This window comes from Bufo bufo, chromosome 9 (assembly GCF_905171765.1).
Source record: "Bufo bufo chromosome 9, aBufBuf1.1, whole genome shotgun sequence".
Lineage (NCBI taxonomy): Eukaryota > Metazoa > Chordata > Amphibia > Anura > Bufonidae > Bufo > Bufo bufo.
The window spans coordinates 188,565,769-188,591,986 of NC_053397.1; the positions used below are offsets into that span (position 1 = coordinate 188,565,769).

At 44.5% G+C, this 26,218-nt stretch overlaps 1 protein-coding gene across 1 annotated transcript; it reads left to right on the forward strand.

Moving 5' to 3' along the window:
• Window positions 1–5,487: 5,487 nt before the first annotated feature.
• On the forward strand, window positions 5,488–9,704 carry LOC120979846 (the record flags this gene model as incomplete). Its single annotated transcript, XM_040408803.1, has 2 exons — window positions 5,488–5,886; window positions 9,012–9,704. Coding segments are annotated over exons 1-2 (1,092 nt in total), but the record flags the coding sequence as incomplete, so codon positions are not given.
• Between the last annotated feature and the right edge of the window lie 16,514 nt (window positions 9,705–26,218).

Genomic DNA, 26,218 nt, shown 5'->3' on the forward strand with positions numbered 1-26,218 from the left:
CCACCTCCAGACTCTGTCCCTGTGCCACTCGGTAGCCCTCTCCTGATGCTGCTGCTGCCACCTCTAGACTCTGTCATTGTGCCACTTGGTGGCCTCCTCATACTACTGCCACCTCCAGACTGTGTCACTGTGCCACACGGTGGCCTCCTTATACTGCTGCAAACTCCAGACTCTGTCACTGTGCCACTTGGTGGCCTCCTCATACGGCTGCCACCTCAAGACTCTGTCATTGTGCCACTCAGTGGCCTCCTCATACTGCTGTCAACTCCAGACTTGGTCATTGTGCACTCGGTGGCCTCCTCATACTGCTGCCACCTTCAGACTTTGTCATTGTGCGACTTGGTGGCCTTCTCATACTGCTGCCACCTCCAGACTCGGAATTGTGCCACTTAGTGGCCTCCTCATACTGCTGCCACCTCCAGACCCTGTCATTGGGCCACTCTGTGGTCACCTCATGCTGCTTCCAACTCACCACTATGTCATAGGTCCACTCTGTGGACTTCTCATGCTGTTCCCACCCTCCCCACTTCATAACTGGACCACTATTTTGCCTTTTGGCCTGGCTGACATCATGATTTATTTGACCTTTCTTCTGATCTGTCAGAAGGAAGGAAAAATAAGACGCACAACGGATCCTATCTGTGTAACAGTTGTAAGGCCTGTTTGGTCCCATCAGAATTGGCTTATGATTTTGTAGCCAAAAGCAGGAGCGGGTACAAAACACAGAAGACATGCAAATATTCCATTCACGTGTCATCTCTGTTTTAGATCCACTCCTGTTTTTTTTTTTTTTTTCCGCATTAGCAATTGTCACGAGTAGGAGGTCCCAGGAGAGACCACCGCGTCGTCAAGCAATAAACAAACGGAAATCAGGTACAGACACACAAGAGTTTATTGCATAAACAAAAACCAGGGAAGGCAGCACAGACAAAACATGAGCTCTATGTACCGTCAGCACAGTGGGAGAAAACCCCCACTGTGCCACTGTCTAGTAATACTCCAGAGGGGCGTGACTAAGCAACTCCTGGTATTCACTAGGGCCCCAGAAGGTATGGTTAGGCTTTGCCGCAGGAAGTTGCCAGGGTCCACTCTGGAGCGTGAACTAGACAGTGACAGCAGGAACGAATGGACAACAGGTACCAGAAGGTACCGACGGCACATAGGCAAACATAACAGACAGGCAAATACAAAACAGGGCAACTAATAACACAAGCAGAAATACATAGCAAGTAAACAGGAGTGACAATGAGCAGAGAAGGACTTGCTCCACCAGTGGTATACTGCGTGGCCTTGCGCATGCCACTCTGCTGCAAAGAAAGGTGCAGCAAGGGCTTGCAGAACACAGACATATGAATAAACATAAAGTAACTAAAACATAACTGGCAGAACAGATAACAGAAAGACAGGAAAGAAGACGGGAAAGAGGACGTCAACGAACAAGTAGGGAAACCCACAGAGCACAGACAGACACGGATCCCATGGGTCAGCAGCATGGGAGAGCAAGTACAAACCAGGAGCAGGACAAGACAACACACACCAGGAGAGCTGACCCAGAACTGAGGAAACCTCAGCCTTATATACAGGTTCCATGGGTGCAGCAGAGAGGCCACACCCATGGAGCAGACAGAGAGGATTAACTCCTAATAGGCACACAGGGGAGTTAACTCATAAAGAACCACAAATCACACACAGGAACGGAACTGCAGCGAGAGCATAGACAGAAGGTCACAGCCAGAGGTAACGACTGTGACAGCAATACTGATGGATTATTGAGCAAATGCTGCCCGATTGAAGGCGTATGCCCCACAGACAGGATCAGTTTTTTGCGGGTTATTGTTCTGACGGGCAAATTAATCAGTGACGTCAACACAAACTTACTGCTGACACCCTCTCCACTCTGTCCGGAGGGCTCTACTTGTATACATGTTTAATAGAACAGGTTCTGTAGACATCTATGTGGAATCAGCTGGCGACGGTGTAAAAGGAGTGCACTTCTGCTTGGCGCTAACAGCGACCTGTAAGGGCTCATGCACATGAACGTATTTTCTTTCCACTTCCGTTCAGTTTTTTTGCGGACTGTATGCGGAACCATTCACTTCAATGAGGCTGTAGAAAATACCGAGGTTACTCCATTTGCATTCCGTTTCCGTTTGTCCGCATGGCCGTTCCGCAAAAAAGTTGTGCATGTCCTATTATTGTCCACAAATCACTGTCCGAGGCCCCATTCAAGTCAATGGGTCTGCAAAAAATACAGAACGCACACGGAACACATCTGTATGTCATCCGTATTTTGCGGATCCATACTGTAGAAATGCTATGCGCAGCCCATAGTGCTCATGTGTTTGGTGATTAATACGGATGGAGTAGAGTTAACACTCCTATTTTTTGAGATTTCTGAGTTGTGTTATCTAATCTAAGCAAATACCTTCAATTGCTTTTCAATGGCTTTTGTCTCAAGATAACGCGATGAGTTAAGAAATTTGAGTTAAAAGCTGGAGTGCTAACCCTGCTCCATCTGTAAGTTACTGTTTCTGTATACGATCCGCAAAAAACGGATCAAATATGGAAACCATACGGATATGTTTTGAGCAATAACGTAACAGAAGAGTACTTAAATCAGAGGGAAAAAAAACTCAGATACGGAACAACGGATCAGTGAAAAACGGACCGCAAAACAACAACGGTCGTGTGCATGAGCCTGAATAAGTGAAGTGTGCAGTGATTCTAAGAGCGACGCCTGTCATCTGCATGTCATGCTTTATTTCACTACCAAAGCAGACTACCTATGCGTGTTACTGCAAGGCACAGTGTTCTACACTACTATAAAGGCTCTCAGCAGCCAGGAAATAGCCAGGGTTTTTTTACGTAATTCGCTGCGAATATATTCAGATCGAACCAAATTTTTCCCAAAAAATTCAGCAAACCGGCGAATCGAATTTTTGAAAAATTCGCTCATCTCTAATCATAGCCTTCCAAGAATGTGAAGGGTAAAACTTAAAGAATGCTGGATCCCATCATAGACAGATCCAAAATGTTTCCACTGAAGAATACTCATTACTCAAATAAGGTTCAAGAAGAAGACTAAAATGTATGAATTAGTGACAGTGTTAGACCACTATACTGTATAGTATCCTAGGAGTATGCAGTCAAGGGATTCCTACACCTCCGACCATTCATGAATGGGAGCTACAGAAACTGGGTGGCACAGAAAATCCCGTTCTCTTCGTAACTCGACATGAACAATAGTAACTGTGTACCTCACTGTGCTACACTGTTTCCATTAATCTCATTCACTTCTATGGGAGTTACAGAAACAGCACAGTGCAACACGCTTGGCTGTGTTATGGACTATTGATACAAAATGGATACTTGCTTGTTGAGGACTATGTTTAGCTAAGATGGCGGCCAGGCATTCAGCCAACACCTATAAACTAGAATCTTACTTTGTGTTTTATCATGTGTTTCTTTGTGGTTTCCGTTCAGCTCAAGCAAGCAGTTACAAAGAAAGAAGAAGTAACGGTTTCACCCACGAGCAAGGGAGGAGGGGGGAGGAATTTTCTCTGGCCGTCAAGGTTACAGAAAAGTATAGTGTTCGTAGCCAATAGAAAAGATATACTCTATCTTTCACCCCCCCTCCCACTTCTTCCTGTCGTAAAACCTATGTATTGTGTGTTGTTTTCAGAAAATAAACTAGAGATACTGTTTTAACCCCGTGCTGTGGGTTGTCTCAGATTTGATCTCTCCGTGCACGTACATTAATTAATTTGGAGCAGTACATCAACCGAACTGGCAGCTTGGCCAGAACCAGAACAATTTTGGCACCCATCGTGGGGCTCGAGGATTGGACCCTCTGTTCCCGTACCCCCAGAGACCAGACGAGGAGAGGCGCACTAACGGACACCGGGATCGCAACTTGTGATATGAGGTAAGAAAATTGAGTCATCATGCCCATAAAGTGTCCCCTGGTGTAGCCTCTTGGTGTTCGTCTGAGGGAGGGGTGCGGAAGCAGTCTGGGACGTCCTCGAGGGCATGAAAGTAAGAACCCCATATGTTTTTTTTAAAGTCTTGATGTACTGTGTTGTGCCTATAAGTTGTGAAGACCCTGTTGACAAGTATCACTGACTGAGACACGGAGTTCTCCTGTGTGCCTGTATCGGAGTTCAGCCCGGTGTCTGACTCGAATCTCCATAAAGGGGACGATCACAGATGGGTGGAGAGCGGTCCGTGGTAGCCCAGAGTGTGCTGACCGGGACTCAAAGGTCTTCACGTCCAGTGATTACTCTATACAGAGGTCTTTAGGCGGCTTCAGTAGGTACGAGAGATAATGGGAAATGAGGAAAGTGTCCCGAAGGGTTACTGTTTACCTGAACAGTACGTGGCGGACAGGAGAGGCAAACGTTTCATAAAAGGATTAACTAAGTTGGAGAAGAGTTATAGTGTCTGTAAAGGAGGCATCCTATGTAGTGCCACCTGGCAAGTGTTGTTAAACGAGAAGAGGGGGAAGTTAGAAGATGATAAATTGACAGACATGGTCCGTGTGTGGTTGGACTGTAGTAAAGAATTTGAACAGACCGGGGGGGAACTAAATTTTGATGAGAAAAGACAGAGATATTTCTGTAAGCCTGGTGTTGCATTGATACATGACTTGCCACCACCCTATAATGGCGCCGGGAAGAAAGCAGGTGGGTGGACCTGCAAAACATGTGGTCAACAGAATCCCTCCTCCCGTGATACGTGCCTTCCCTGTGGGGTTCCCCACCCACAAAACCACACCTTGGTAACTACTCCCCAGCACGTCCCATCACTTCCCGTGTTAGCTACAGCGCCATCTTGTCCCCAGGCAACGCCCATGAACGGACCTTTAATATCATTCGGTCCGGACCCCCCCGTCACTCCTATGTCACCCTTGCCCCTTCCTACTACCTTGTACCCCATGGTTAACCCGGACGGTACATTCATGCTACCACACTCACCTGCCACCCTTACTCCTATAATGGTAGGAGGGCAACCTGATGAAGCAGAACAGGGGGATGCAGACGGTGCTTCAGAATCATCAATGGGCATACAAATGCACCGGGTAATATGCAGACTTCGCGGGGTACCCCGACAGACTACGGTGATCCGCCAACTTTATCCCTGGCACCACAGTGGACTGTGCCCATGGTCGTGCGCCTATCACGGCGTTCACAAGATCAAATACTGCAGGGTCAGATTACAGAGTTACAAAAGAACTTACAGAAAATTGAGCAGGGAAACCTTGAGACACTGAAAGAAGCCCTAGCACTTAACCGGCCACAGGGACCACCAAAATATGTGTCTTTCACCCCACAACAATTATTCACCATAGTGAATTTACTGCCTGACCCTGAGACCCATCCCATGCCCTTTTTCAGGAAACTGTCCTAAGTGCATCAAACCTATGGGTGCACATGGTCGGACCTGCAAAGTATAGTGGAAAACAAGACAGGTGAATACTCCACACTGATAATGGATCAAATCCACATCCCTGAACTTAAAGGTGCTAACTTTGACCCCCGGGATCATGATTCTGGAGAATTCTTTATAGAACAACTACAGAAATGGGCGAAAGCAAGATTAGCAGACCAATCCACGACATTACAGGATATGACACAGGAAAAAGTTGAAACTGTCGAGAAATTTGCTCAGAGGATTAAACAAAATTACAAAGACATGGGTTTTAGTCAGAATGAGCCCGTTCATCTCAGACTCTTGGCCCGCTCGTTTGTCGATGGTCTACGACCAGAGATAAACAAAGCCCTTGTGACCTGTCGCCCCGAGTGGAAATCCTTGACACTAGATATGTTGGAGCAGATTGCAAAGGGTCTAGAGAGTAACACAAAGAAAACCCGTGCTGCTGTGATAGCCGTAATGTCAGGAGAAGATGGTGGAGAACACCCACCCCCTTATGTCTGTTATGGGTGCGGCAAGCCCGGTCACATAAAACGCAAACATCTGTGGCCAACCAATCAACGGCGACAGGGGGGCACTCAGCCCCCTTCATCGCAATAGGACGCTGGCAAACCAGTGCAGGGAGGGGACATTCCATATATGACAGTCTCTACCCCTCCTACCGGTCCCACCCCTCGAGTGACTCTCGAGGTTGCAGGGAAGGAACTTTTATTTCTTCTGGACACTGGTGCAGCCCGCAGTGTATTATGTGAGACTGCCGTACCTCATTCTTGGCTCACTGACATTAAATTACCTTGTTCTGGACTAGAGGGGGTTGTGCAACATAACTCCGTGACCAAGCCACTCACAGTCACTTCTCCTAGATTCTCCCGGACTAAAACCCCCCAACTCCACCTCCCTGCAAGAGTCATGTCGCAGTTTGTTGTCAGCCAAACATGCCCCTTCAATCTGTTAGGCTCTGATTTTCTTCAGAAAATCCAGGCTAACATACAGTTCAAAGAGGATGGAACAGTCACCCTCGGTACAGCCCTACACCCGGAGGATACTTGCCTCCTTATGGAATTAACCACACTTCAGGACGCTGACTCATATGAACAAGGGGATTCGCTGCAAACCATTTTGCACCTCATCCCCGATACTCTCTGGACCAAAGGACCCCATGATATCGGACGCCTCAATGTCCCACCGGTCACTGTGACCCTGAAGGATCCCAAGGTTCTGCCATACAAAGCGCAATATCCGCTTTCTATCTAACAACAGGATGCTATTACCCTCCAGGTGCAGGCCCTCCTGCAGAATGGGGCAATCAAGATCACTACTTCTCCCTGTAACTCACCCATTTACCCAGTACGGAAGAAAAGGGAGAAAGGACAGCCTCCAACGTACCGCATGGTGCAGGACCTCCGAGCTGTCAATGAGGCTACTGTTCTTGAGACACCTATTGTCCCCAATCCGCACACACTCCTTGCTGGCATTCCACCCACTGCCACTACTTTCACTGTCATTGATCTGGCCAATGCATTCTTTTCTGTTCCCTTACATGAGAAATGTCAGTTTCTTTTTGCTTTCACACATGCAGGCAAACAGTACACCTGGACTGTTATGCCTCAAGGGGCTCAAAACAGCCCTTCCTGCTTCAGCAAGGCTATGTCCTCTGTTCTGCAACCCTGGCAAGCAGATCACCCGGATGTGGAACTCCTCCAGTATGTGGATGACCTTCTCCTCTGTGCGGTCTCTCCCCAAATCTGCATGACAAAATCTGTCTCACTTCTACAGTTTTTAGCCTCTGCTGGATGTCGAGTCTCACAAGCCAAACTACAACTTGTGTCTCCCCAAAGTTGTCTTCCTAGGTCATTGCATCTCTCAAGGTCACAAGCACCTAACTGAGGCGAGGAAGAAGGCTATCTCTGACATCCAACTCCCGGACACTCCTCATCAGCTGCAAACCTTTCTGGGACTCATCTCCTACTGCAGGCCTTGGATATCTGATGCTTCTGTCCTCATGCAGCCCTTATATGACTGTATACCTCGTAATGCTGCTACTCCTTTCCAGATGACAATGGAGGCCGGAGAAGCTTTTCAGTCATTGAAGGCCGCCATTGCATCTGCCCCTGCTCTTGGCATCCCCAACTACAGCCTTCCTTTCCGGCTGTATGTCATGGAACGCCAAGGTCACGCCACTGGAGTCCTCACTCAAACTCATGGTGGCCGCAATCGACCCTTGGGTTACTATTCTAAGCGTCTTGACCCGGTAGCCAGAGCTGCCCCTTCCTGTGTCAGAGCTATCCATGCTGCCAGCTCTCTTCTAAACGTCACATCTGACGTTGTGCTGGGTCATCCCCTCACTATTCTGGCTCCCCATGACATTTCTGCCATCCTCCAGCAGACTCAACCTAAACACCTCACTGCACAGCGCCACCTCCGGCTTCAGTGTAGTTTGCTTCTGCCAGATAATGTCACCATTCAGAGGTGCCACATCCTCAATCCTGCTGCACTCCTTCCTCTTCCAAGGGGGGAGTATAATGTAGATTCTGAAGATTTTATTGATCTGCATGCTGAAGAGGATCTTCAGGAAGAAGAACTATGGGCCTCAACCGACTCTCTTTACAAGGAACAAGAACATGATTGCATCACAATGATGGAAGCTGAAGTAGGGACACCACCATCAGTCCAAGACACTCCTCTGACAAACCCTCATTGGATTCTCTTTGTGGTTCGCCAATGACAAGGGGAAGTTCCATACAGGCATGGCAGTCACAAGTGAACATGAAGTGCTGTGTGCAAGACAATTGCGCCCAGACCAGTCAGCACAAGAAGCTGAACTCATTGCCCTCACTGGAGCCTGCCTCATGGCAAAAGACTCTACTGCCAATATCTACACAGATTCTAGATATGCCTTTGGAGTGGTTCATGACTTTGGACTAATATGGAAGGCCCGGGATTACATCACAGCTGCAGGAACCCCGATTAAGAATGCTGCAGCAGTAGCAGCCCTAATGGCAGCAGTACTCCTGCCCAACCAAGTGGCAGTGATCAAAGTAAAGGCCCATACTCAAGCTGACACCCCTGAGGCCAGAGGAAACGCCCTAGCTGACCAAGCGGCCAAGGAAGCAGCAGTGAAAGAGGAAAGAGTCCAGTCAGACCAGATTATGATAACACAGGAAGACCTGGAACAAGAAGAAATCACATGGGACCTACTGAAACAAATGCAGAAACAGGCCACTCCCAGGGAAAAGGAAATCTGGCTGAAAGAATCAGCCCTCGAAGAAGAATCTGGACTCTGGACACAAGGAAAGAGAGTCTGCCTACCCAGAGCTCTTTATCCCCTAATAGCCTCAGTGGCCCATGGGCCCACCCACCAATCCAAAACCATCATGAAAGAACTAATTGACAAAATATGGGTGGCCCCAGGGATAACCCCTGTCCTGGTGAGACATACCCAAGCGTGTCTCATCTGTGCAGAGTGTAACCCCGGCAGAACCGAGCCCACTCCCAGAAAATGTCTCCCGAAAGCCTTATATCCCTTTCAGAGGATACAAATCGATCATATCCAGATGCCAATGTGCCAAGGGTTTCAATATGTGCTAGTAGTGATAGACTTGTTCTCTGGGTGGCCAGAAGCCTACCCCGTCCGAAACCAGACAGCAACCACTACTGCAAAAAAACTGATGCAGGAGCTTGTCTGTAGGTTCGGAGTACCTGAGGTCATTGAGAGTGATCAGGGCCCAGCATTCACTGCTAGTCTAACCCAAGAGGTCTGGAAGATGGTAGGGTCACACCTGGCGTATCATACCCCATACAGGCCCCAAAGCAGCGGCAAAGTTGAAAGATTGAACGGGGTGTTAAAATCTAAAATGCTGAAGATGACCAGGGAGACAGGGCTTAATTGGGTTCAGTGTTTGCCTATAACCCTCTTTTCAGTTAGGCATACACCAAGGCCCCCACACAAACTAACCCCATATGAGATCTTATTTGGAACAGGGCCAAGAATGGTACAGTATTTCCCACAACAGTTACAAATGCATTATGAATCTGTTGCAAAATATGTGATAGCCTTGAGCAAGCAATTGTCTAATATACATGCACAAGTTTTCTCTTCCATTCCAGATCCTAACTCCCTGGAGGGAAGCCACACTCTCAAATCTGGAGAGTGGGTGGTGGTCAAGAAACACGTCAGAAGCACCCTCGAACCACGATACGAGGGACCTTATCAGGTGTTGCTGACCACCCCAACCTCTGTGAAACTCGAAGGGAGACCCACCTGGATCCACGCTTCACATTGTAAAAGAGTGAAGGCTGTCCCACCGTCCCAGGAACCCTAAGCCATGAGGATTCACATACTGATCATGACTTTGACAGTGGGCATATCTGCAGTATTCACGCCACTGGGTGATGAATGGGACAATTCACTGATACGGCACCATCAAATTTTAGTCCAGGGGTTGAATGAGACTGAAACTCTGAGAGATTGTTGGATCTGTACCCACAGTCCCGTGAGTTCAACCAGTATGCCTTATTTTGCAATACCCCTGGACCTTTCTGAACTGATTGACCTGTCTAATTCTACCATCTTTCTCACTAGTATACACCAAGTTAAATCCAGTACAAACAAGGACAGGGAAGTAGCCTTACCTGTTGCAGGGTGGGCAGATGCCCCATGGCTCATGATAAACAGATCAGGACCCTCGGTAGATTATAGCTCTACTCCTTGGCAAGAGGGACACTGGGCTAATGTCACATGTTTTCCTAGCTGGACACACTGTTATTGTCTCCAAGTACAAACCAAAGGTATGACATTTAGTCCACACATACACTCAGGCTGCAATGATTCAAAAACAGACAGCCACGTGCAGTGTATTGGTGCAGATGCTGAGAACGGAAAGGATCTGCCCTGTAACAACCGTACTGTACAGGATCTCCGGACAGGTATATTAGCTAACGACACCGAAAGTCAGTCAAAAGGATATGAGTTGGCGAAAGGGACACAATTAGCCAAACTAATTACCCGATTATTCAATAGCACAGCAGTAGCAGTTCCAGACGACATATACTTAGTTTGTGGACACAAAGCATACAAATGGTTATCCGAGAATGTCACAGGACTGTGCACCATCGCCAGGCTTACTCCTGCTACCTTTATAGTACCACACTCTGAAATTGACATAAATGCAGTACCTAAACACACCTTGTATCGTAGGGCCAAAGATAACACACCCAGACCAAATGGCAAGCCACATGTAGTAGAGATGAGCATTACCAACAAAATTGTTAGTTCCATCTTCATATATCCCATGATAATGCAGATGTGGGATCATCTGGTAGTAGCAACAGACTACCTGGATGACCAAATATGGGAGGTGATGAGACTTATGAATACCTCAAACATTGTGCAAAACCAGTTAATCATCGTCACCAACCAACACACATTAGTTCTAGATTATGTTACAGCTAAAGATGGAGGTATGTGCCAGATTGTGGGACCCTCTTGTTGCCATTACGTAGACCCGCAGGGTAATTTGCAAGTTAAGGTGGATATAGAGAAGATGGCGGATTTAAGAGATAAATGGCTGGATGCACATAAAGCTGATAAAGATACATGGTGGTCTGATACCTTCTCTTCCCTTAACCCCAATAACTGGTTCAAAGGTATTGGGGGTTGGTTCATGGGAATTGTCCAAGTAATATTGCAGGTAGCCCTAATAATATTGGTGATATATGTAGTGATTAAGCTCGTTCTTATTTGTGTGACCCGCTTTTCAAAAAGAATGAAGAAAACTGATGAACGACCTATTATGCTCCTCTACGATGAGGAAGGACAGAAGGAAACATCGTTCAACACAGCTCCCCCTCCTCACAATGATGCCTGGCTGAGATAGGGTGAGATGAATCCCAGGGTATTACCACAAGTCCGAGCAACCGGGAGCCTACCTATAAGGGGTAGGTTGTCGCCACTGCGGGTGAAGAGGATACGAATGGTATGCCCAGGGGATTCGCTAGGCGAAGGGAAAGTCTACAATCAAGTTTCCAAGGGGGGACTGTTATGGACTATTGATACAAAATGGATACTTGCTTGTTGAGGACTATGTTTAGCTAAGATGGCGGCCAGGCATTCAGCCAACACCTATAAACTAGATATACAAAAAATACTAAGCAGGTGGCTCACTATGATTTGCCACGACAGGTGCACAAGTTCAGAAAACACCCCTTGGTTCTATTAATTAAATATGGATTGGATAGAACCGGCACTCAAAACAGTCGGAATATACGTGGAAATAGATTAAAATTATTTATTAAACAATGCTAATTAAGCTATATCCTGTGTACATCAGGGTAAAATTCATAAAAATGACATAAAAAGCATAAAAAACATATGTGTAAACCAATTAAATATATCTCTAATATAGAGAGACCTCAATGCTGAGCACAGCAGGCTGCATCCGTGTCCCCCCCAGTTGGGTGAGGCTATTGGATCGCAGGCGTCTGCGACAAAGCAGAGTTAGTGTGTTTGAAATATATTCGGTGGTATATTTGCATACAATAGTACTATGTTTAGGTGGATTCAATGGCATATATCCCACATAGTCCTAATTGCATATGATTGCACCAACGTATAGGATAAGGGATAAAGGATAATCAAATATGATCTGTATTTTGAACCATGGATGGATTGTCCAGCGCCTGTAGCGGTCTCAGATTCAAAGTCAATTGTCCAGCACGTCTGTAATCACAGTACCTGTGCCGCCTCTCATACAGAAAATCAGTATAGTTCCACTGAACTTGATGTTACTCACTGTGTCCCCGTGTAGGCTCACTCGGTTAGGTCTGCGGAGGGATTTCTACCGTGGCGTCCCACGCTTCAGCCTTTCTCCGCTGTGTTTGTGTCGGGTCCGGTTTGCACTAGGATCCCGTCTCTACTCTCGCGAGAGACCTGTATTGGACCTGTGTTAGCTGTTTCAGCTGTTTCACTTCGGTGAGTCTTACAACACTTCTTGATCTTCTGTAGGTGGATATATTCTCTCCGTCCTTTTAGTACATGGCCATGCACCGCTGAGATGATTCTTTCACAGGTAAATAGTGGGCGTATTACCTGTGAAAGAATCATCTCAGCGGTGCATGGCCATGTACTAAAAGGACGGAGAGAATATATCCACCTACAGAAGATCAAGAAGTGTTGTAAGACTCACCGAAGTGAAACAGCTGAAACAGCTAACACAGGTCCAATACAGGTCTCTCACGAGAGTAGAGACGGGATCCTAGTGCAAACCGGACCCGACACAAACACAGCGGAGAAAGGCTGAAGCGTGGGACGCCACGGTAGAAATCCCTCCGCAGACCTAACCGAGTGAGCCTACACGGGGACACAGTGAGTAACATCAAGTTCAGTGGAACTATACTGATTTTCTGTATGAGAGGCGGCACAGGTACTGTGATTACAGACGTGCTGGACAATTGACTTTGAATCTGAGACCGCTACAGGCGCTGGACAATCCATCCATGGTTCAAAATACAGATCATATTTGATTATCCTTTATCCCTTATCCTATACGTTGGTGCAATCATATGCAATTAGGACTATGTGGGATATATGCCATTGAATCCACCTAAACATAGTACTATTGTATGCAAATATACCACCGAATATATTTCAAACACACTAACTCTGCTTTGTCGCAGACGCCTGCGATCCAATAGCCTCACCCAACTGGGGGGGACACGGATGCAGCCTGCTGTGCTCAGCATTGAGGTCTCTCTATATTAGAGATATATTTAATTGGTTTACACATATGTTTTTTATGCTTTTTATGTCATTTTTATGAATTTTACCCTGATGTACACAGGATATAGCTTAATTAGCATTGTTTAATAAATAATTTTAATCTATTTCCACGTATATTCCGACTGTTTTGAGTGCCGGTTCTATCCAATCCATATTTACCTATAAACTAGAATCTTACTTTGTGTTTTATCATGTATTTCTTTGTGGTTTCCGTTCAGCTCAAGCAAGCAGTTACAAAGAAAGAAGAAGTAACGGTTTCACCCACGAGCAAGGGAGGAGGGGGGAGGAATTTTCTCTGGCCGTCAAGGTTACAGAAAAGTATAGTGTTCGTAGCCAATAGAAAAGATATACTCTATCTTTCACCCCCCCCTCCCACTTCTTCCTGTCGTAAAACCTATGTATTGTGTGTTGTTTTCAGAAAATAAACTAGAGATACTGTTTTAACCCCGTGCTGTGGGTTGTCTCAGATTTGATCTCTCCGTGCACGTACATTAATTAATTTGGAGCAGTACATCAACCGAACTGGCAGCTTGGCCAGAACCAGAACAGCTGTTTCCATAATTCTGGCCACCCTGACCATTGCACAAGATGGGCATTTCGTTCTCAGCCATGAATGATTTAGTTGGGAATGTCCATTTGAAGAGTTACTGTACTTTCATACAATTTCATGTAATAGAGAATGGTGTAACTAGCCATTTTCTAAATCATTTCATTTAACGCTCTCGCGATAGGAAAACATGGCTGCCCACTCGCACGTGCAGTGGGCATCTTGGCCGGCAGGTCTCCTCTGTTTTAAACAGCAGAGACCCGCCGCTAATTACCGCGAAAATGCCTGCGGGCTTCTTACTGGCATCCTCTGAGGCCAATGAGGATGCCAGTAATTGGTATATATGAGCTCAGCCTCGCTGAAGAGGCTGAGGGCATTGAAGCTGCAATTCCTATTTTGGGCACCAGGTGGCTGGCCAGCATAAGAAATGAGCAATAGTCAGCAATAAATGCATTTTAAAAATCTATGATTGTTCAAAATAAAATAAAATAAAAATTATTTTGTACGCTCAAATAGGAGATTCAAAAATCATTACAAAAAAGTAAAAAGAAACAGTTAAAAATATATAAAAAATTTAAAAAATATAAAAGTTTAAATCACACCCCCTTTCTGTATAATAAAAAAATACATAAATAACAAAAAATATAAACATCATGTGTATCACCCAGACTGAAAACAACTTTAACTATTAAAATATAAAAATATTTTTCCAAGACGGCGAATGGTGTAACAGAAAAAAGGGTCAAAATGGCAAATTTGCCATTTTTTCATTGCTTCTCTTACCCCCCAAAAAATGCAATAAAATGTGATCAAAAAGTCACACACACTCCAAAATGATATCAATAAAAACGACAGATTGTCCCACAAAAAAATGAGCCCTCACACAGCTCAGTAGATATAACTATAAAAAAAAGTTATGGGAGTCAGAATATGGTTATGTAAAAAAGACAAATACAGTGAAGAAGTTTAAGCATGCATGGGATAGGCATAAGGCCATCCTTCATATAAGATAGGGCCAGGGGCTATCCATAGTATTCAGTATATTTGGGCAGACTAGATGGGCCAAATGGTTCTTATCTGATGACACATTCTATGTTTCTATGTGAACGGAAATATAAAAAAGTTATGGCTCAAGGAAGATAGAGAAGAAAAATGAAAACGCAAAAAAAAGAAAAAACCTCAGGTATCCTAAGGGTTAAAAAATATGCCTGCATCCACATGAAAAATGGCTGTAAAGTCATGACCACTAGGGGTCTCACGTCCACCTAAGGCCTCATGCAGACGACCGTTCCTTTTTTTGCGGTCCGCAAACCGCGTATCCACAAAAAACGGAAGCCGCCCGTGTGCCTTCCGCAATTTGCGGAACAGGCGGCCCATTGTAGATATGCCTATTCTTGTCCGCAAAACGGACAAGAATAGGACATGTTCAATTTTTTTTGCGGAGCTACGGAACGGAGCAACGGATGCGGACAGCAGACGGAGTGCTGTCCGCATCTTTTGCGACCCCATTGAAGTGAGTGGGTCCACATCCGAGCCGCAAAAAGGCGGCTCGGATGCGGACCCAAACAACGGCCGTGTGCATGAGGCCTAAGTTGCAGTCCACTGCCTGCACACATTGGTACACTTTCTTATTTTTTATCGCTGCCTATGGCACAAATGTTCACCTTCTGCTTTCTGTGTCAGTGGTTCCAAAAAATGTTCCTACAACTAGAATAATTGTGTATTTTCTATTGCCTATTATGAATTGTGACTCATGGGACCTTACAAAATAAAACAGCAAATTAGAGATTTATAAATTGTAATTATACCATTTTCAAACACTATCGGTATTGTGTTGGGGTGTTAAGATTGTTAAATTATGATGGTAACTTGAAGTTTTTTTGAATGGTATTTTTCAGGAGTTAAACATTGATGGCCTATCGTTAGGGTAGGCCATAGGCCATCAAAGTTTCATTGATGGGAGTCCAACCCCTAGGAAAACCATCAGCCATCAGAATGTAGGGCAAATAATTGAAGTATATATCTCTTTTACAGCAAAGTTTCTGATGCCCATGGTCACTCTGTAATAGACAGAGATACTGCAGATGTCTTCTCATGCTTCAAATGGAACTCTTCCTGCAGAAATATCACTAAATACTAACATAGGTAACTTTGTATGTAATCATACTGTAGACATCCTAGTGGACTTGGAGATGAAGTTGGCATTACTAAACACAATATTGGACTGGCCAAACAGAGTTGCAGAGTATCCAAGAACTGTCACAAAAATAGGACCTACAATAACTTGGCCTCAAAGGTCCAGCAGAAGACAACCTCCATTAGAAGCATATTTTAAGCCAATCCCTTGCTGCTAGGGAATACTTATATCTAATAATAACATGGCCAATGTTTACAAAAATACATTCACAATTCAGTCAAAAGTGCAGATAGATTAATAATGGGCCCTCAGAATCAATTTCTCTGCTAGGTCCAAGGTACTTCCATTCAACGTTTGTCTATCAGAATCAGATCAAAAAATATATATATATATTTCATGTAGACAATAACAGCAGCCACTAGGAATAGCGGTTTCATGTAATAATTCATTGATTTACTGTAAGTTCTCTCTGAGGGATGTGAATCTATGACAGGACTGGCTACTTTCCACCCTTCCTCAGGATCAGATAAGACCAATAAATCTGTTCAACACAGTAAAGTTTTGCAGGAAGAGTAGTGGACATTGTTTTTAAATTGGTAACCACTCGCATCTTGTAAGCTTCAAAACAGATGTTCTGCTAAAGGCTTTACGGGAACGCTCAAGGGTTGTGCATGAAATTTTCCCTTTATATTGGCCTCCACTAGATTCCCTCTTATACTCCTCTATTATGCCGTCATTTAGAAAACGTAAGGCTGCAGCATGCTTGCTGTGTGTAATTACTGGTAGCTGAATCAACAATTGGGCAGGCTTTTACTGGAAGTTTTGCTAGACACGTGGAAGTCATACAGACATACTGCACAGCTTTATAGTAACATTTATATAAAAGTAGTTCATGATTATAAAACACTCGCTTCTATCCATACTATTAATAGTCCTTCATTATAGATCTTCTGATACACAAAACCACTGAACTGTGGCATTTATGTTCATGCAATGTCCACAATGTGCACAGAGAGAAGCAATAAGGGTTCGGCCACACGGTCAGGTTTCTGCATGCAGTTTTGAAAGCCAAAACTAGGAGTGAATAAAATAAAAAAAAATAGAGGAGAAGCCATATCTGCCCTTTATACTTTCTCTCATTTTATGATCCATTCCTTATAATGTGTGCCAGTACTAAAAATGCTCCCTTGTAATGTGTGTCAGAAAAAATATCCCCTTATGATGTGTGCCAGTGCAAAAAATACCTCCCTACACGTAACCCCAGAGACAAGTGGGGGCGGCGGCAGGGCCGTGGGAAATAAGCGCTTCCTCAGGATGGCGATACAGTTGAATGATGTGGCGGGGCATGGGAGCGATGTCTCCCTGCCCTGTTTCCATTGGAAGGCTTCAGGCCTCGAACATGTAGCCTATCAGAGGCTGGCACAGGTGGCACGATGACATCATCATCATGCCGCCTGAGCCAGGCAGCATACAGAGCCGGGACACAGGCCAGAAGAGACCTGCACCGCATCACTGACAGTTTTTTATTTTTTATTTTTTCATTTGGCACCATGCTGTTGGGCCACTATAGGGAAGGGGGTAGCACTATGGGGCATCTACTGGGGGCACTAAATTGGTGTATTTTTTACTGGCACACATTATGGGCACTATGTGGACATTGGCTCTACTTGGGGCACTAAGAGGAGGTTTTTTTGTAGTGGCACACAGAAGGGGCATTTTTTTGAGGGTGCACTATGGGGACATAGACTCTACTGGGGGCACTAAGAGGAAAGGGGGATTTATTGTACTGGCACACACTAGAAGGGGTCTCTTTTACAGACACACATTATAAGGGGATATTTTTCGTACTGGCATGCTTTATAAGGTGCCATTTTTTGTACTGGTGCACTTATAAGGGCATTTTTTGTACTGGCATACATAGGGGGGCATTTTTTGTACTAGTGCACATTATAAGGAGGCATTTTTTGTACTGGCACACATTATAAGGCTACATGCACACGACCGTATGTGTTTTGCGGTCCGCAAATTGCGGATCCGCAAAAAAAAGGATGACGTTCCGTATGGCATCCGTTTTTTTTTTTGCGTATCCGTTTTTTTTTGTGGATCTATTGTAATAATGCCTATCCTTGTCCGCAAAACTAGAAAAAAATAGGACATGCACTTTTTTTTTTGCGGAGCAACGGAACGGACATACTGATGCGGACAGCACACGGTGTGCTGTCCGCGTTTCTTGCTGACCCATTGAAATGAATGGCTCCGCATCTTATCCGCAAAAAAAACGGATCGGACACGGAAACAAAATACGGTCGTGGGCATGAGGCCTTAGGGGGCATTTTTCTACTGGTTCACATTATAAAGGGATATTTTTTGTACTGGCACACATTAGGGGACATTTTTTTCTACTGTCACACATTATAAGGAGAATTATTACTACTGGGGGCCTGGGGGACTATCGGGAACATGATTAATAATATGGGCACAGTGGGGACATTATTACTGTTTGGGACACTGTAGGGGCACTATTATGACTAAGTGCACTCTGGCAGAGACGTACTGGTGGGACTTACTATTGGTGGGACTTTTGGGACCCTGGCATAGTATCAGCTTAGGGTACTTTCACACTTGCGGCAGAGGATTCCGGCCTGCCGGATCCGTCAAAACGCATGCAAACTGATGGCATATGTCAGACGGATCAGGATCCTGATCCATATGACAAATGCATTGAAATGCCGGATCCGTCTCTCTCCGGTGTCATACGGAAAAACTGATCCGGCATTTATTTTTTCACATTTTTTGCGGTCTGAGCATGCGCAGACCTTAATGCCGGATCCGTTTTGCTGGAACACTCGGGGCTAGATCCGGCATTAATGCATGTCACTGGGAAAAAATGCTGGATCCAACATTCCGCCAAGTGTTCCGGAATTTCGGACGGAGATAAAACCGCAGCATGCTGCGGTATTATCTCCGTCCCTAAAAGTCAAAAAGATTGAACTGAAGACACCCTAATGCATACTGAACGGATTGCTCTCCATTCAGAATGCATTAGGATAAAACGGATCAGTTCTTTTCCGGTATTGAGCCCCTAGGACGGAACTCAATGCAGAAAAAGAATAACGCTAGTGTGAAAGTACCCTTAGCACAATTATTTTACGACACTATTAGTCTCAGGGGCACTATTTGCTTGGGAAAGTTATTATTTAGGGCACTGTGTGGTAATAATTATTGAGGGGCACTATCTGTGTGGTACTAGTATTTTCAGAGGGATTATCTGTTTCTGCAGTATAGTATTGGGGAGAACAGTGGGCACAGTGTTCAGAAGGTGGGAGAATGATGGAAAAGTAAGAAACTAAAGTGTCTGTGTGTCAAACTCTGCAGAGAGAAAAGATGGCTGAAAGAAATCATCATGACGGTTTGTTAGAATGGAGAAGATGAGGAAGGAGAATATCTACATCAGAGGAGATGTCACTGGATGTAAGAGGTATGTGGCGCTGTATTACCCTGTATGTTTTGTAGTGCTGTATGTAATGTTAGGAAGAAGGGGGTTATGTTGAGAATTTGGCATGGGGAGCGCTGCTTCAATTTTCACCTCAGGCAGCAATATGTGCCAGTACAAAAATACCCCTTATAAAGTGTGTAAGCAAAAAAATGCCCGCCTTATAATGCACAATGCGTACAAAATATACCGTCTTATAACGTGTACCATGATAAAAATGCCCCTTTGTGTGTGCAAGTACAAAAAATACCCCCTTATACCATGTGCCAGTACAAAAAATGCCCCTGATAATGTGTGCCAGTACAAAAAATGACCCCTTATGTGTGCCAGTGCAAAAAGTGCTTCCTTATAACCTATGCCAGTACAAAAAATGCTCCCTTATGTGTGCCAGTACAAAAGGCGCTTCCTTATATTGTGTGCCAGCACAAAAAATACCCCCTTTTAGTGCCCCAAGTAGAACTAATATCCACATGTCCTCCACTTTATGTTGCAAATTTTGCAAAACTGGCTATACATCAGTTCCTACATGTATTCTAAATACAATGGGGCAGTTCTTTTAAGCCTGTTGCAAAGGAAACCTGGCTTGGTTGCCCATAGCAAACGATTAGATTCCAACTTTCATTTTTCAGAGCTCCTTCGGAAACTGAAGGGATCAATCTATTGGTTTCTATGGGCATCTAAGGCAGTTTTCCTTTGCACCAGTCTTGATAAATCTCCAGCAATGATTTAACATCAAGACAACTAAAGTTGGTACGACTTTAACCCCTTCAAGACCAGGGCTATTTTCATTTTTACATTTTCGATTTTTCCTCCTCATGTTCCAAAAGCCATAACTTTTTTTTTTTCCTTTCACATAGCTATATGCAGGCTTATTTTTTGCGGGACAAGATGCATTTGTTAATGCCACCATTTAATGTACCATGTCTTGTATTAGAAAAAAGGCAAAAAATTATTTGTGTGGCAAAATTGGAAAAAAATAATGAATTCCACCAAGGTTTTTGGGGTTTTGACATCACGGGGTTCACTATGAACTAAAAATGACCCGACGTTCTTATTCTGCGGCTCAATACGAGTGCGGCGATACCAAACTTGAACATTATTTTTTTTTTACTACTTTCATATTCTGACAGCCATAACTTTTTCATATTGCGGTCTACAGAGCTTTATAAGGGCTTGCTTTTTGCGTAACGAACTGTAGTTTTCATTGATGCCATTTTTGTAGTATATACAACGTTTTGATCACTGTTATTAAATTTTTTGGGGGGACAAAATGGCAAATCGCATGTTTTTCATTTTTTTCTGTTACTGCATTCACCGCACAAGAATTTTTTATAAATATTTTAATAGTTCTGACATTTTCGGACGCGGCGATACCCAATATGTTTATTTTTTTATTGTTTATGTATTTTTATATTTAAAATTGGGAAAGGGGGGTGATTCAAACTTTTAATATATTGTTGTTTTTTTTTTACTTTTTTTTTAAACTTTATTAAACTTTTTTTTACAGCAATTAGCCCCCATAGGGGCCTCGTACATGGGATCTTTTGGTCCTCTCTCCTATTCACCATAATAGAGATCTATTACGGTGAATAGGATTTTTACACTCTCCATTCTGCGCTATGCCTCGTGCATAGCTCATTATGGAGAAAGCCATGGCAGGCCTGGATCGCTTCAGCAGCGTCCAGGCTGCCATGGCAACCGATCGGAAGGAAGATGGAGCCACATCACTTCACAGTCGCCGCAATCAGCCTTGATCGGGGCACCTGAGGGCTGTATCTGTCAGTGCGGCCGGATGCTGGCTGTATCATACAGCCGACAGATCGCGCGTATGGAGCCGGCTCACTGCAGAGGCCCACTCCATACATCCCCTGGCACGCAATGACGTACCTGTATGTCAAAATGCGTGAAGAATAAATTAGGGACTTTTGTTATCTGCTACCCCCGTTACAAGTAGGTGCGAACCAACAGTATCCCAAAAAGCTACACAACCTACCTGAGCAGTCTGTGGACAAAATCTTGTTGCACTTGTGTTCTGCCTATGGTACAGCAGAAAATTATAAATTCTATTTAACCTTTATGGAGAGGGGGTCAGCACCCTCCACACTCCAGATCCTGCGAAACTACAATTCCCAGCTTGTTTCATTCTCAAGAAGGAGAACAGCCAAACAGGTGTGGGAGTGGTAGTTCCACAACACCTGGAGTGCCAGAGGTTCCTAACCGCCACTGTGGGGTCAGCAACCTCTGGCACTCCAGGTGTTGTAAAATCATAGTAACTAGAGATGAGCGAATTTCCGCTTATGAAATTCGTTCATACTTCGTTTGGTGGTAAAAGGTGAATTGCATTATGGATTCCGTTACCACGGACCATAACGCAATTTTATGACTGAATGCCTTTAGAGGCATTCCGTTACTCATTCCATCATAATAGAAGTCTATGGGCTGCAAAACAGATCCGTCCCGTTATGCAGGAGAGGACTCCCCGTGGTAACGGAATCCATAACGCAATTCATCTTTTACCACCAAACGAAGTGTGAACGAATTTCAAAATATGAAATTCGCTCATCTCTAATAGTAACATTATTTTATTCTTGCTATTGCTTATATTGTACTTTCTTTATGCCAATAAGATAAAAAAAAACACTATCATTGCCAGTTTTTCGAGTCTAAAAATATACTACATTACAACATACTTTTTTCTGAGTTTCATTTTTTTTTTGTTTTAATTCTGCAGATTGTTCAGGTGTTTGATGCCACCTAGTGGTAGAGCGACCTACTAGCAGTTTTGAATATACTTGTTATTTACATAGCTGTTACATTTCCCCTTTCTGTGTTCAAGTGGGGAGAATCTGCCCAGCACTGGCCAACATGCCTTACCAGATAATGCATCTGTGCTGACCACCCGAAATATACAGATGGCAATGAAGCCAGCTGGACACTGTTAATCTGCTTTTATTTTACAGTTTCTGTGCCTTTAAGATATTACTGTTATTTTTTATACTGTAATGGTGGTCTTAACATAGCAGCATGGAGAAACAGGAACGTTGAGCCAGAGGGGTCCATGATTAGGTGGATCCATTGTATATAGGAGGTGAACAAAATTTGAATATAAATATGCTATGTGGCACTGAGGAATGTAATGGTTCTGCCAAATACATACAGAGCTTAAATGGAAGCTATCATCATAAAATTATGAATTGTGTATAGGGAACCTGTTACACTGTACATGCATTTCTGCCCATGGGCATTGTAGTATAGAGCAGGAGGAGGTGAGCATGTAAAGGCATTGGACCCAGAACTGTAGCGGCACATGCACAGTCACTGCTCCAGTAGCAGAATCGATTCACTAATGAACCCTACCAGACTGCTGCTGTCATTTGGGCCTGCTGGGGAGAATACCCGGAATCCTTCTCTGTTGCATTGCACCCAACTTCCCTGGGAACGGACACTCTGGCTGAAGGCTTTTCAAGGTAGCAGTGGTGAAGAATGTTATCTATAGTTGGCACTAGATATCTCCTTCATCAGTCCCAGTCACCCACAATGTTAACAGTCTCTGACAGGTTCTCCAAGGTGGCAGTATCTCCATCCTCTCAACCACACATACAGTACTTAGTGTCCCCTGATAGTCATGGTAAATCCTTCCTCCGAGCACATTTCACACTATTTCTCTTTCAATATTGCTCACAGGTGGCAGACAAGCTGGTTAAGATCACAGGCCAGTTTAATGAACAGGTTTCAGCTTCTCTCAGGATGTGAGGCGGCAAGGCAGCCATTGGCTACCCCTACCTCTGGCTTCAACTCCTCTGCATTGCTCAGCTACTGTAAGACGTTGTCCTATCTAGGCCCTTAGGTGAAGCCTTAGACAAGCATACAGAATTATCTCATGCACAGTCCCTCTGTAGTGGCTGCTCTGCCCTCTATATAATTATATTCTTCTTCTCATTGGATGCTGCCTGGTGAATTCTCCTTCACTTCCTCAGCTGTCTGTTCCCTCCTACTCACAGACATGCTTTAGCTTAGCTCACCTTAATACAATCGCGCGTAATTCCTGTCATCACATGATCCATCACCATGGTAAAAGATCATGTGATGGATCATGTGATGACCGAAGTGACTTCACCAAAGGTCCTGTTGCTGCACAGAGATCAGATGAAGACAGAAGGAGATGCCGGGCTACGCGATCAAGTGGACTAAGGTGAGTTAAATTTTTTATTTTTTTTTTAACCCCTCCAGCGATGTTTTACTATGCATTCTGTATTCAGAATGCTATTATTTTCCCTTATAACCATGTTATAAGGGAAAATAATAATGATCGGGTCTACATCCCGATCGTCTCCTAGCAACCGTGCATGAAAATCGCACCGCATCCGCACTTGCTTGCGGATGCTTGCGATTTTCACGCAACCCCATTCATTTCTATGGGGCCTGCGTTACGTGAAAAATGCACAAAGAGGAGCATGCTGCGATTTTCACGCAACGCACAAGTGATGCGTGAAAATCACCGCTCATGTGAACAGCCCCATAGAAATGAATGGGTCGGTATTCAGTGCGGGTGCAATGCGTTCACCTCCCGCATCGCAGCCGCGCGGAATACTCGCCCGTGTGAAAGAGGCCTAACAGTGATCCACTGGGTCACTGCACATACTCAGTTGGGATCCTGTTTCTAGTGGAGTACCACATAAATCAATATTGGAGGGGTCATTGTTATTAATGGGGTACCAAAGGGGTTGGTATTGGGTCCTATTCTCTTCAATATATTTATAAATGATCTTATAGAAGGATTACATTTAAAAATATATATATATACATTTTTGAAGACTATTAAATTGGAGGGGCTTACTAGAAATAGCTTGGCCCCATTGCAAATTTTTGACCTTGCAGCCCTCCTTCCTTAGTCCATCGCTGGACAGGACAAGGAGTTAAAAGTTTACAGTATGCAGCCCAGGCCCTATATGCCCCCTTAGTGCCCCACAAAGTAGTTATTTTGCTTTGTGCCCCTCCCCCAATAGTAGAATGTTCCCTTAGTGGCCCTTCACACTAGTCATACCACCGTAGTATCCCCTCACATTAGTTATGTCCCCGACAGTAGAATGCTACCTTAGTGCCCCCTTCACAACCGTCATGCCCCCTTTGTGCCGCCACACAGTTGTCATGTCCCCTTAGTGCCACCACACAGTAAGTATGCCTTCTAGTGCCTCCACCCAGTAGTTATGCCTCCTTAGTGCCCCCATACAGAAGTTAAGCTTCTTTAGTGCCTCCACACAGTAATGAAGAGGAGTTAAGAGTTTACAGTATACAGCCCAGGCCCTATATGCCCCCTTAGTGCCCTCACATAGAAGTCATGCCCCCTTTGTGCCACCATACAGTAGAATGCCCCCTTAGTGTGCCCACACAGTAATTATTGTCCCCTATTGCCACCACATAGTAGTCATGTCCCCTTTGTGCTCCTACAAAGTAGAATTCACCCTTAATTCCCCCATATTGTGGTTTCCGTCCTTATTACCACTTATAGTAGTGCTGCCCTCTTACTGCCCCCCTTATGCTCACCCCTTAGTGCCCCCTTACAGTAGTACTGGCCTTTTAGTATTCTTCTTACAGTAGTGTTGCCCACTTAGTGCCCCACGTACAGTCGTACAGAAGTAATTTACACAAAGAGGACAGTATACTACTACCGATGGATCTTTATAGAATGGAGGCTTGGGCAGTGAAGTGGCAGATGAGGTTTAACACTGATAAGTCTAAATCTGTGGTTCCAGCTGTGGCAGGACAAGTTTTTTAGTGTCCGTCAAAGCATAGTTTTTGTTCTGGGTTGAAATTCAATTCCCAAAATAGCAATACCCTAAATCAGTGGTTTCTGCTGTTGCAGGCCAAGTGTAAATCTGTCCGTAAAAGGGGATATTACACTCAGCAAGCATCTCCAAGTTTATTTTTTTACGTAAAAGGGTATATTACACAAAGTGTTAAATTACAATTGCTGATAGCATAAGCCTTTAAATTTGCACGCACTATTGTGCATCTCATAGTGTATTTCTGTCCGTAAAAGGGTATATTACACTCAAGGTGCAATTTAAAGTGCTGATAGGGTCATTCTCAATAACTTCACACGCTACAGTGCATCTCAAAGTGTAATTCTGTCCGTAAAAGGAAACCTTTCATCCAGGGCCTAAATACTAGGCCTACAATTTATATTCAGCTAAATCTGTGGTTACTGCTGTGCCTGTATTAGGGTACTTTCACACTTGCGTTGTTCTTTTCCGGCATAGAGTTCCGTCACAGGGGCTCTATACCGGAAAAGAACTGATCAGTTTTATCCCCAGGCATTCTGAATGGAGAGTAATCCGTTCAGTTTGCATCAGGATGTCTTCAGTTCAGTCATTTTGACTGATCAGGCAAAAGAGAAAACCGCAGCATGCTACGGTTTTCTCTCCGGCGAAAAAAACTGAAGACTTGCCTGAACGCCGGATCCGGCATTTTTTCCCATAGGAATGAATTAGCGCCGGATCCGGCATTCAGAATACCGGAATGCCGGATCCGTCGCTCCGGCATGCGCATGCGCAGATCTGTAAAAATGTGAAAAAATGTACAAGACGGATCCTTCGGTCCGCATGACAAGCGGAGAGACGGATCTGTCCTTGCAATGCATTTGTGAGACGGATCCGCACCCGGATCCGTCTCACAAATGCTTTCAGTCAGCGGCAGATCGCCGGATCACACTGCCGCAAGTGTGAAAGTAGCCTTAGTGTAAAACAGTACCTAAATAGATAGCCAGATAGTGTTAGGTGCCTGTAAAAAAAGGCCTGAATTTGAATTCAATACATTGGGCCAAATATTTTTTTT